Source organism: Typopeltis vanoorti, chromosome 2, assembly GCF_054136105.1.
Source record: "Typopeltis vanoorti isolate ZY-2024b chromosome 2, IOZ_Tvanoo_1.0, whole genome shotgun sequence".
Lineage (NCBI taxonomy): Eukaryota > Metazoa > Arthropoda > Arachnida > Uropygi > Thelyphonidae > Typopeltis > Typopeltis vanoorti.
In genome coordinates, this window is record NC_143550.1 from 150,034,054 (window position 1) to 150,047,583 (window position 13,530).

A 13,530-nucleotide genomic window follows, 5' to 3' on the forward strand; every position below is an offset into this window, starting at 1 on the left:
TCCAAAGGCCGATGATGAAAGACATGAACTCCCATTCTACTTACTCACTGATGAGACCTCAATAAAGGTTGAAACCGGTCTGGGTGGTGACCTTCTCTCATAATGAAGAACAGTAATACAGCTCCTAGGAGCTAAGTTCACATTATGGGTAAATATCAAGAATAGTGATCGGAGCTTGCTCCACCTTAGACATGAGTTGCCTCAGCTTGCATTACCTTAAGGGTCAGTTGCTGCAGTATCCAGGTATTTGCTTACGCTTGGAATCGCCGAACTTTATATAGTTTCTACTATATTCGGAATGAAACTCTTTGAGTTTCTTATTCGGCTAAGAAACGATATGAGATGTTATATCCCTTAACTTAAACAAGTAATATGTCGCGGAATTGAAGCCTTTGGCTCTTCATATATCTAATAGTCATTGCAATTCTTTGTACAGTTGACCCTTGAAGAATGTAGGGTTAAACTGTGCAGTTCCACTTATATGCGTTTTTTTTTTTTTGAATAAATATATTGGAAAATTTTTTGGAGATTTGCGACAATTTAAAAAAACTCGCAGAGAAACTGTGTAGTCTAGAAATATTGCAAAAATTAAGTAAAAAGTTAGGTATGTCATGAATGCATAAAATATATGTAGACACTAGTCTATTTCATCATTTGCTACCATAAAGTATACACAAATCTATTATAAAAAGTTAAAATTTACAGACTGTACATGGCCATTTGCAGTCAAGAGAAAAATAAATAAACGTAAAGATGCAGTATTAAATCATAAATGACAAAATTAACTGTTATAATTAGTTTGATTAGCATAAAATAAAAATTTTATAATGATTCATTCATTAGTGTATAGGCTAGGCTACTGTGAAACAATCGTATTGATTACACTAGGCTAACATAAAGCAATCATATTGCTGCTTCTTCGTTATGAATGCATGAATATCATTATACCTGTAAATAAATATGAATTTATTTTTCACATCATCATCTTTTCATTTTTGTTATCTAGTATTAGTAATACATATAACATCTACAGTGTTTTGTATCTATTAAGACAATATTGATGTAGGTACTGACAGACTTTTCATCTTTTGTACAGAACAATATAAATTTATGGTATGGATAAATGCAGTAAAGTACTGTCAATGTATTTTCTCTTCCTTATGATCTCAATAACATTTTCTTTTCTCTAGCTTACTTTATTGTAAGAATACAGTATATAATATGTATAATATACAAAATGTGTTAATTGAATATTTATGTTATCGGTAAGGCTTCCAGCCAATAGTAGGCTATTAGTAATTAAGTTTTTGGGGAGTCAAAATATACAGATTTTTGAACAACATAGGGGGGGGGGGGGTCAGCACCCCTAACCACTGTGTTGTTCAAGGTTCAACTGCACTTTAAAAATAAAGGCCATATATCTTTTCCAAAATCTGTTTGGCTGTTGCCTAATTTTACTGTTCCCTTCCATGTTCATAAACTTTTTCATGTTATGAATAATAGGAATAACATGCATTTTTTTAAAATTATTTTTATTCTGTTATTTATTTTATACATCTAATCAGGCATCGTGGTTCCATACAATTAACATCAAAGTTAATACATTAAATGAAATTAAAAAAAATTTTAAAAAAAGAACTTATAAACAGATAATAAACTTATTATTACCTTACACCTCCAGGGAGTCCAAAGAACCTCCAGGAGGTGGAGGAGACAGAGTTGTAGAGCAGGTGCCCTACAACTCTCTGTCTCCACTACTCCACCAACCACATCTACCTTCACCATCTACACCAACGGCATCTACTGCCAACCAACCCCACTAGTATTTTCACAGACAATCACAAACATTCAAGCCCATGGCGGAATTCAAACCTGCAGCCTTTTGGCTGGAGAGCGAATACGCTAACTACTTGCCCAACCAGGCTGGCTTAATGAGATACAAGAGAAAAGGTATAAAAAGACATGTATCTTCTCTACTTAGTTGACCAGAAAGGTCAACTATGTAGAGAAGATATATGTTTCTCTTTATATATATATATATATATATATATATATATATATATATATAAAGAGAAACGTCTTTAACAACTGCATCTTACCAATTCTTTTGCCCTTCCTCTTTTATTTGTGTGTGTTTTTCGAATGTGCAAGGGAACTGATCTTGCCATTGACTAGACGTTTTAAATTAAGTCTCAGCTCAGGTGTAATTCCAAGGGCATGGAAAGAAGGTATGATAATTCCATTGCACAAATGTGGGTCAAAAACATGTTGAAAAATCTACAGATCTGTTACTAATTCAGGGGTGGTTGTTCCCTATCAACCATAACTCCCAGATACCTGGCCTCATCGATTTCCAGCAACAAAACCTCATCAATAAAATATAAACAAACTTTTTCAATCCAAAGTGAATAACTTTACATTTTGCCACATTAAAAGAATAATGGTCAAACGATAATGGTTTTTAAAAACCATTATCCTTTGACAACAATGACAGCTGATTCAAATCATTCTGCAGGATTGTTACATTGTCTTTATGCACTATAGGCTCTTCCCAACTTAGCATCATCAGCAAACAACTAAATATCAGTCTATAAATTGTCTCCAATATTGTTAATATACAGATTAATCAACAATGGACCAAGTTGGACGAACAATCTGGTGGAACACCACTAGTCTTTTTTTTTTTTTACCTTTGTCTCCACTCCACCATACACCACTCTCTTATCTCACCAATCCTGTATCCATTCCCATTTGTTTTAGCTTTCTTAACCAATTTGCATGAGGTATTCTGTCAAATGCTTTTGCAAAATCCAACAAGAGTATAGGAATTACCTTTATTCAACTTGAGTGTTACTTTATTATTATTATTACGGGCAACTCCAGGGAGTCATTAGACTCACCGAGGGAGGCGCCAAATCATATTCATCACAACTATTCGACATTCATACAGTATCTATCATACCTCGCCTTAAACTCATTCACTGTCACAGCATCCACCACAGACTCTGGGAGCGCATTCCACTCATTCACCACTCTAAAAGTAAAGAACCCAGCTCTAACACCTTTACTAACCACACTTTTGCCCAGTTTCCATGGATGTCCCCTAGTCCTCCCACAACCAGCCCTGTTCTCAAAAATATCTTCTGAATTAATTTTATAGAAACCCTTCAGTAATTTGAATGTCTCAATCATATCTCCCCCTCCTCCACCTATCAACCAATTTTTGCAACCCACAAATCCTCAACCTGTTCTTATTAGGTTCATTCCACAGACCTGCTATCATCTTGGTCACTTGCCTCTGGATCCTCTCCACCTCCTTCCCATCAAGAAGAAACCTAGGTGACCAAATCTGGGCACAGTAGTCGAGATGGGGCCTTATCAAGACTCGATACAGAGGAACAATAACCTGTTTGTCTCTGCTTGTCAACGTATTCTTCAGCAACCAAATGATTTGATGAGCTGATTTGGCCACTTTTGCAATGTGCCCCCCTAAACTTCAACTCCTTATCCACCAACACTCCTAAATCTCGTGCCTCATCAATTTCCTGGAGTACAGTTCCACCAATGTAGTAAACTGCTGCTAATCTTTTCACCCCAAAATGTATAACCTTACATTTTGCCACATTAAATTGACATCCATTCTCCTTAGCCCAGACCTCCAATCTATCCAAATCATCTTGCAAAATTATGACGTCATCTGCATTTCCTATTGCCCTACCCAACATTGCATCATCCGCAAACAAATGAACTGTTCCTCTCGGATCCTTTCCTATATCATTAATGAACAAATTAAACAGCAGTGGTCCAAGAACAGATCCTTGTGGCACACCACTAGTCACAGGCCGTCTTGTGGACTCTACTCCTGAATAAACCACTCTCTGATATCTCTCCATCAACCACCCTATATCCATCCCCATATGGTGCAGTTTACTGATTAGAATTCCATGTGGTATCCTGTCAAAGGCCTTAGCAAGGTCCAGTAGAATCACTGTAAACACATTACCCTTATCCAGTTCAGCCATCACTGTGTTATAATACATGAGCAAGTTACTGAGGCATGACCTACCCTTCACAAAACCATGCTGTCCCCAATACAGTATCCCATTTTCTTCTATCCAATCTTGTATTTTCCTCTTGACTATTTTCTCCAAGACCTTGATAATGATTCATGTTATGCTGATTGTCTGGTAATTTTCAACAGCAGCCTTGGAACCACCTTTATGCAGCGGAACTATTTTCCCCTCTTTCCACCCCCTTGGGACTGACCCAGACCCGAGGCTCAAATTAAACAAAATGGTCACGGGCACTGACAATTCTTTAGCCGCTTCACGTACGACACGAGCTGGTACACCATCCAATCCTACAGATGTATTGACATTGAGGTTCTGTAATAGACTAGTTACTTCTACTTCATTCATCACAATTCCAGTATAAGCTGTTGGTTCTTCCATTCCTGCAATGTCACCACCTGGATGATATACTCTTGCAAAGTGCTCGCTCAGTAATTCCACTATATCGACTGATCCCTACCCTCAGCATTTTTTAAGATCATTCTACCATGAACATTTTCTCTTTTACTTGCAACATATTGAAAAAACTGTTTGGGATTCTCTTTAGCTTGCATGACCAATTTTCTTTCTTAATCCGCTTTTGCTTTTCTTACCACCCTTGTTACCATCCTGGCCTGAGCTTTATACTGTTCCTGCGCCTGCTGGTCACCTTTCTCCTTAAATTACCTCCACAATTGTTTCTTTTTTTGCAGCTCAAGCTTAATAGTGTTATTCATCCATTTAACCCCTACTTGATTTATTATTCGGACTCTTGGTATACAGTCAACCATTGCCTCCTGCTGATTTATTATAAAAACGAAGTAAACTGTAAGGCATGACCTCCCCTTAACAAAGTCATGCTAACCTCTAAAAAGTATCAGATTATTGTCCACACAATCTAGAATGCTCGTTTTTACCAACTTTTCCAAAACCCTAACAATCACCCCTGAATTAGTAACAGATCTGTAGGATTTTCAACATGTTTTTGACCCACATTTGTGCAATGGAATTATCATACCTTCTTTCCATTCCCTTGGAATTACACCTGAGCTGAGACTTAATTTAAAACGACTAGTCAATGGCAAGGTCAGTTCCCTTGCACATTCAAAAAACACACGCACAAATAAAAGAGGAAGAGCAAAAGAATTGATAAGATGCATTTGTTAAAGACGTTTCTCTTTATATATATATATATATATATATATATATATATAAAGAGAAACATATATCTTCTCTACATAGTTGACCTTTCTGGTCAACTAAGTAGAGAAGATACATGTCTTTTTATACCTTTTCTCTTGTATCTCATTAAGCCAGCCTGGTTGGGCAAGTAGTTAGCGTATTCGCTCTCCAGCCAAAAGGCTGCAGGTTCGAATTCCGCCGCGAGCATGAATGTTTGTGATTGTCTGTGAAAATACTAGTGGTGGTGGTGGTTGGCGGTAGATGCCGTTGGTGTAGATGGTGAAGGTAGTTGCGGTTGGTGGAGTAGTGGAGACAGAGTTGTAGAGCAGGTGCCCTCCTTTGATGAGTCCTTGAAGTTCTTTTGTTTTTAAAATTTTTTTAAATTTCATTTAATGTATTAACTTTGATGTTAATTGAATGGAACCACGACGCCTGATTAGATGTATGAAATTATCACACTACCAATCATAATAAAATTAATAAAATAAATAACAGAATAAAAATAATTTTAAAAAAATGCATATTATTCCTCTTATTCATAACATGAAAAAAGTTTATGAATGGAAGGGAACCAGTAAAATTAGGCAACGGCCAAACTGGTTATGGAAAAGGTATATGAGGCAAACAATGACTTGATGCATGAGACAGGCTAAAAAACTCATGCATGGCAATGAAAGAAAAGTGTAACATGGGAGGAGATTAGACAATCAAGTCAAAGGAAATCCAGGAAAGCTCATTTCTACTATAAGTAAGAGGAAGTGATATTAAATTCTTGTTCTAATCCTTTATCCAAGCAGGAGCAAACAGTTTGTGCATGAAGTATTTTTAAGATTAGACTGCTTGAATACAGAGGCTGTTCAGTTCATCTAGTGTGAATGAATATAAGGGAAGGTATGGCAGCTGGTTTGGGTGATTTATAGCCTCCCTTGATGAGTCCACCCTGGAGGACTCAGATAATGCACAATATACTTCCTTTTGGAAGTGTACATTGTATGCATCATAACAAGGGTTGTTATCCAGACTGGTTTCAACTTTTAAGGTCTTATCAGTGGGAACTAAAACCTGGAAGATAGTGTAAAATCAAAGCAGAAATCGTATTTTCCATATACAAGTAGTAAAATGCTATAAAGGAAGTGTGCTGTGCATTATGGAATTTCGAGGCAATTAACAAAGTCAGTCTCCGTATGGCCTAGTTGTAGATACTTCAAGCTCAAACTGTTTGATTATACTTGCATAAAGGATTAAAACAAGAATATAATTTCTAGTCTACTTACAATTTACTAACTAGGTGGAAAAACTTTCTGCATATCAAATTCTTATTTGAAAGATTGTCTAAAGAAAGCTGTTATGAATTGATTAAAAGTTCTCCCAGTTTTGGAGTGTCACTGTATGTCAACTAACTGATTCAAATAGTTTACAGACTGTATAGCACAAAGTTGATGTGATATCCTGCTGAGATATCACATCAACTTTGTTGATGTGATATCTCAGCCATCGTAGGATATCACATGATAACCTACGATGGCTTTTAATTTTATACTCGTGTAATTCTACTCCACCCACCTGTTTTAAACAACTCTTACTATGAGTTTTTGCCCTTGATAATGATCTGTGAAATAAGACAAAAATATAGCAATCAAAAACATTTTGATTGCTATATTTCACCAAAGTAAAATCTAGCTTGAGAATCACAGCTGGCAATACCTCTGTATATGGGATGTTATGAATTAAAACTAGCTTACTAACGAGAGTGGACATCCTTTTTCTTAACTCCAGAGAGCAAGCTTATCTTAATCTAATACAATTTTAGGTAAGAATACCGCATGTCTGCACATTAAAAGTTCCTTACACATTTGAGTCTAATACCATAAATTGTTGCATGCAATTTAAATCCGATTCAGGCTATTTGTCGATCTTTACAGTACAATATATCTTACACTTCGTATATCCCTGACTCAGTTTAATTGAAATAAACGATGATGATATACATTCTGTGCAATACTTCTATTGTGGGATGTTTCCGCTTTCAATTTTTATAGTTCAATCAAACATGGATTTCAAGTGTCATTTAATGCAGTTAACGAATGTTTTTTTTAATATGCATCAGTCGTATTACGTACACGGCATTAGTGCAGAACAGACTATTCTCCCTAGAAATTCAAATGTTTCATATTTCCAGGGGAATAACCTTTTCTGCAATAACACCGCATAAGTAATAAGACAAATGACACAGGCAGATATAAAAATACGAAGCAGTACACCCATTCGTTTCTACAATAATAAAAATGCATCTATGTTAGATCAGATACTCCCATAAAGGTAGACTGAATATTTCTTTGTAAAGAAAACCAAATATGCTTTTTTTTTTTTTTTTTTGCAAAATATAGCATTATTACAGGCATTCAAAAACCGGAAACTAAGCCTAACAACAAACTTAACAGCGCCTTCTCAATGACAGACGTAAATGTTATATTTAGTCAACTTGACCTCCATTTCAAAATATAGCAGTGGTCATAAGGAAGTAATCTCGCATTTTTTGGAAACACTACTTACCCTGTACCATTGTCTATGACGATCGCGGGTAGCCGTCCGGCCATTATCGGATTACTTTTTGAAGTATACAGGGTGATAAAGATAGGCGTTGCCCTAAAAAAACCAACACATGTGAAAAGTGAACGCCGACAACACCGTCACACCGGATGTACTCTCGACGTCACTTTAAGAATTAAGCAGTGGCCAGAGCCCACAGAACTTTCAATATGAATATGATTATTACTTAAATCAGTGGTAAACCAAACGGAATTTCCTTATATTAAGGATATTTGGGACATCAGTTATAAAACTTAAGTCTTTTAAAGTTAATTTGTCTTTTTAAGTATTCTCTGAAGAGCATTGTTACAGCAAAGAGTTCACTTTTATTAATTTTTTATAGCCGGTTGGACAATAAAACTTGATAAATTAACTTTTTGCATCTTTTGATAAATAGTTACATCATCGTTAAGTTCTTTGGTATCATTGGATCTGTTCATCAAGGCAGTTAAACACAGAAATATAAACCAATATAGATAGTATTTTATTTATTAAATCCAATGTTATAAATTTACAGTTTTTAGCTAGTGCGACATCTACTGCTGCTTAGATGTTAGAAAATTTGATATACGTCGCTGAAGCGTTGTTTCTGAGAGACGAAAAAATTTTTGGCGGACCACCAGGAAATTTCCGTGGAATGGTGCCGGTTCGCGGACCACAAGTTGAAGAACAAGGATCTAAACGAAGTCATGATTTATAGGAAGCGACACACCTGCACACACAGAGGAGTAAACTTAAAGTTTGTGGGGTAGAAATGGGGTTAACAGCGGAAACTCCATAACATCACTGGCCAGAAGGGTGAAACAAGATGCTTTTTTTATTTCCCGTTGTCTGATAGGGACGAATTGAAGAGGAAAAATTTATGAGCTGTAAGCTCACCCTGGGGGGGGGGGGTTACGGAGATTACTCGTCGTTGCTAGTATTTAGGATGGCTTTATTGTGTTTGAAGAGGTCTGTTTCGCAGCATGTTTCACTAGTTCGTTGGGGAGTGTAGAGATCTTTAAGAAGAATTTTACTGCTGTAGTTTGTAGGAAGGAGTAGATGTAAGGGATGTTTATATCTCTATGCAGTTGGACGTTTCTTAAGAACCATGGTGCTTCTTGGATCATGCACAAACATTGTTTTGCACTCTCTGTAGCTTGAGGGTGTTGGATGTGTAGCTCCAGGCTGGAGATGCGTATGTCACTATGGGGCGGATCGTTAGCTGGTAAAGGAGTACTTTGATTGTAGTATTTAGCTTGCTTTTTCTGTTTATTACACGGTAAAGTTGTGCGATGGCTTTAGATGCTTTCGCGCATAAGGCTTTGATGTGTCGGTTGAAAGTTAATATTTTGTCTAGTATTACCCCAAGATATTTTGTTTCTGTTTGACAGGGGGTTTTGGTGTTGAATAGGTAAAGCTCCCCCTCGAGAGATACCAATCTTCTAGTGAAAAGCATCGCAATACTCTTTGGGGGATTTACTTGTAATCTCCATTTAGAGAACCATTGTTCTAGTTTTAGTAGATTTTCTTGCAGTTTTTTGGTGACAAAATATGGCTGTAGAGATCAGGCTAGTATCGCTGTGTCATCCGCATAGTGCTAAGATGGATGACATTGGGTTTTGTGGGATGTCTGCCATATATATTTAGAATATGTGTCTGTCCTGGAGGTATGATCTAATTAGGTGGACTATTCTTGATGGTATGCCTGCTGACATGAGTTTGTGTAGTAATCCGAAGTGCCATATCTTATCTTAGGCTTTTGCTATGTTGAAGAAGACTGCTCCAGTGTGTTGATGCGAATTGTAGCCGGTGATGATGTACTCAATTTGCCTATGAATTTGTTGAGTAGTACTGTGATGTTGTCGAAAGGGTAGTCGAGTTAAATATCCTTTTGAAGGATATTTAACTCTTTTACTGAAGCTTGGAGGGAATGATTTTTTCGGCAATTTTGCCTAAGTTTGACATCAGGCTGATGGTTGATAGCTTTGAGACATGTGTGGATCATTAAGGTCCACACTGGTTTAAGCATTGGGACCACATCTGTGACTTTCCAATAGTAGGAAAATATTTGAGTCTGAACATGGAGTTAATTATTGTGGTGAGATCTACAACTACTCTTCAGGGCAGCAGTTTAATAATTCTATTTGTAATGGCATCAGGACCAGGGGCTTTTTAATTCTTTAGCTTCTTTATGACTTCATAGATTACTAAGTGAGGTGATTGCAGGTTTGTTGTTGCAGGTGTCTGGGAGTTTTAGTACATATCTGACATGGTGGTGGATATTGTAGACATGATTGATGTCCAAGTTCTCGTATGCAAGGCTACACTGTTTTTCTAGTTTTTTTGCTATCTGTTCAGCTTTTTCTGCATCCGTGTGTACGAGGCACCAAACTGACTTGAGTGGGGGAAGAGATTTGTTTTTGTTTATGAAGTTTCTTAATATCTTCGAGATGGAGTGTTCGCCGGGTGATATAGAAGCTAGTTTGGCTTTCCATGTTTCGTTCCTGTGAGCTTTAAGTGCTTCTCTAACTTCATTGTTTAGTTTGTTGAGGATCTTTTTGTCTTGAGATGCACGGGTGTTATGATACCTTTTCCTTGCTTTGTTTTTGTCCCTAATTAAATCCATGATGTCTTCAAGTTGTCGATTAGGATTAAAGGTCGTTTAAGTAGAGGTGACAACCTTTATGGCTGTGTTGATTTGTTGGGTCAGACTTTTGACAGCATGTTCAATTTTTTTTATGGAGCTGATATGAGGGAGAAGTCCAATGTGTTCCGGTAGTATTTTTGATAGTTTTTTCCATGAGATGAAGGAGTGGGGGGAGGCGGCAGTTTTTGTTGCTTTTCCGGCTAGAGCAGGATTGGGTTGTGATCAGATGTCAGCTCGTTTAAAGAGTCTAGGCTATACTGTAGCTTAATATTTTGCAGGATAGCAATGTCAAGTATGTCAGCTGTGCCATACGTACTGTGATATGTTGGTTCGGTTGGGCCTGCCACCATTGCGTAGTTTGAACTGGAGTAACTGAAGAGGATGTGGCGTTTCTGTTGGTGGTTTTGCTGTTCCATGCAGGGTGTTTCGCATTTAGATCACTGGCAATGATGATGACTTGCTCTCTTTATTTCCCAGGATGGAATCAGAAACTCCCGCTCTCCCAGCTGTTTAGCTTAAGTTAATTGGAGCTCGGGGCAATTGCTCACGCACGCACGCACGCACGCACGCACGCACGCACACACACACACACACACACACACACACACACACACACACACACACACACACACACACACACACACACACACACACACACACACACACACACACACACACACACACACACACACTATATATGCAGTATGTATGTATACACTACACTTTGATCTTAGCCAATAGGTCGAATAGCAATAACCTCAGGCATGTTAGATGATCCGATAAGTAGTACAATATTAGGGCAACTATTATCTCTCCACCTCTAATATTAGTACAATATTAGAGGTGGAGAGCACCAAGCACTTCGCGCTGTCAAAAAATCAGTTTTAATAATAGTATCACAATAATATCAGTCATAATAATATCATATTGTAAGAGCATATATTACATTACACTTTCATCTTAGTTGAAAGGCCTGTGTGATAAGAGTGTAGTATCTGTTCTTATCAGCTTAATATCTGATATAAATCCCAAGATATTAAGCTGATTTATTATTACGTGACACCTCCAAGGACTCATTGAGGGAGGGCACTTTACAATTCTCAGTCTCTACAATTTAATCCAGCAACTACACAAAACCGCTAATGCCATCATCACCTACACACCACGCCATCTACTGCCTACCACCACCACCATCACTAACATTTTTTGTCTGTAAAGTGCGTATGTTCTCAAGGCCCATTTGCCTGTACGTGGGATTCAAAACTCTCCGGGAGAAAAAACCCTGCTACCTCGGTATGAGATCAGCGAACTCACCTTCAATTGGATAAGGAGAAGAAGAAGAAGAAGAAAAAAAGATTCCTTTCGTCACGACAACAATCGAACGTAGGCCTTTTCCAATCGAAGTAAGTAACGTATGGTCGCTCTTGCAATTGCCTACGGTGGTTTTTGAAAGGCGGTAAACTGCTTGGAGCTTGTGTGGCCTTTCACCCTAATGTCCTTGTACTTCACTACCTCTAGGATCGCTTATTCCGCTCGGATAAAAATGAAACACACACACACGCACGCACGCACACACACACACACACACACACGCACGCGCACACGCACGCACACACACGCACACACACGCACACACACACACACGCACGCACGCACACACACACACACACACACACACACACACACACACACACACACACACACACACACACACACACACACACACACACACACACACACACACACACACACACACACACTTATTAAACAATGTTTCACAAAAGAACACGTGCCTTCACTATATTATTATTATTATTATTACATCAACTCTACTGGAGTCAAAAGACTCATCGAGAGAGAGGGATGGATATATAATAAAGTAAAAACAAAAAATGTGACGAGTTAATTTCGAGCATGATTTTATTAACGTTTTAATTAACTCTATTTTATTTAAATACAACGCAGAAAAAATTCAAATAAACATTACCCGCACATAAATTAGGAAATAATTAGAAAGAAGGATGCATTTCTAATGATATGAATATGCCTATTGTTTCGGAAGACACCAATGAAAATGTCCCTGTATAGTGATAAATATACCCTCGCCAACAGACACATTCTGCAGATGCAAGAAAAACAAATAGCTTTATTGTATCGCTAAATGCAATATAGAGACAATTAAAGTCTATGTACTATATGAAGGAACAATTATTGCATAGTCGATTGGAATGAAAACGACGTTGCATAATTAAAACAAAACTCGCTTCAATGAACATTTTCCTGCATACAGGCAAGCAAAGCAAAATTTTATTGTAGTGCCAAACACATGAGCTAATTGATTGCATTGTCATAACCAGAGACACCATGAGGAATTTTGGCGCGATGGCCAGGAAAGAAAATTGCACCGTTCTAAAAAAAAAACTTTAAAAAGCTCAATTTATGCGGCTATGTAAAATTAACGCCTAAGGCCGGGGCCACATTAGCTATAGCCTCACTACGTCTCTGATCATAACAACCTATTTCAAATTTCCACATCATCATTAGCCATTGTCAATCCACTGCTGGATGAAGGCCTTTTAGAGATGACTCGAAAATGTCTATCAATGGCCTTTCTTTCCCATGTCACTCCTGCAAATCTGATGATATTGTCAATCTACAATGTTGTTGTTGGCATTATGGTTGTTTTTCTTCCTGTGGAATCCAATCCAGTACTTTTGTCGATCATTGATATGGACTTCGAGCAATATGCACAGCCCAATGCCACATCAGATTTTTCACTCTTCTTATGATATCACAGACTTTCGTTTGATTTCTTATTCACGTATTCCGTCTTTTTTGATACTAAGCATATTTCTTTCCATACTAAGTTGTGTTGTTTTTAATTTTTGAATTTCCTTATCATTTAGTGTTCATGTTTCACAGCCATATATCAATACACGAAGAATACATTGGTTAAAACCTTTCTTATTATCAAAATGATAACTGGCTTAAGGGCCTGGTAGCTCAGTGGAAGTGGCTTTTGCATCCTTTGCACTAGGCTGCCTGAAGAAAGACTTAAGTTCTAGTTTAGTTTCCGACTAC

General features: G+C 37.5%; 1 protein-coding gene and 1 pseudogene across 1 annotated transcript in view; one reads left to right on the forward strand and one right to left on the reverse strand.

Annotated features, from left to right (window-relative positions):
• Positions 1–7,908, reverse strand: part of Arp3 (Actin-related protein 3) — a 204,791-nt gene extending 196,883 nt beyond the window's left edge. The window contains exon 1 of the mRNA XM_090408792.1: positions 7,785–7,908. Within this exon, the coding sequence (XP_090264918.1) occupies positions 7,785–7,828 (44 nt within the window). The 5' untranslated portion in view covers positions 7,829–7,908. The remainder of the gene's footprint in view (positions 1–7,784) is intronic.
• Positions 7,909–11,398: 3,490 nt separating this feature from the next.
• On the forward strand, positions 11,399–11,517 carry LOC150109522 (U2 spliceosomal RNA; annotated as a pseudogene).
• Positions 11,518–13,530: the final 2,013 nt, after the last annotated feature.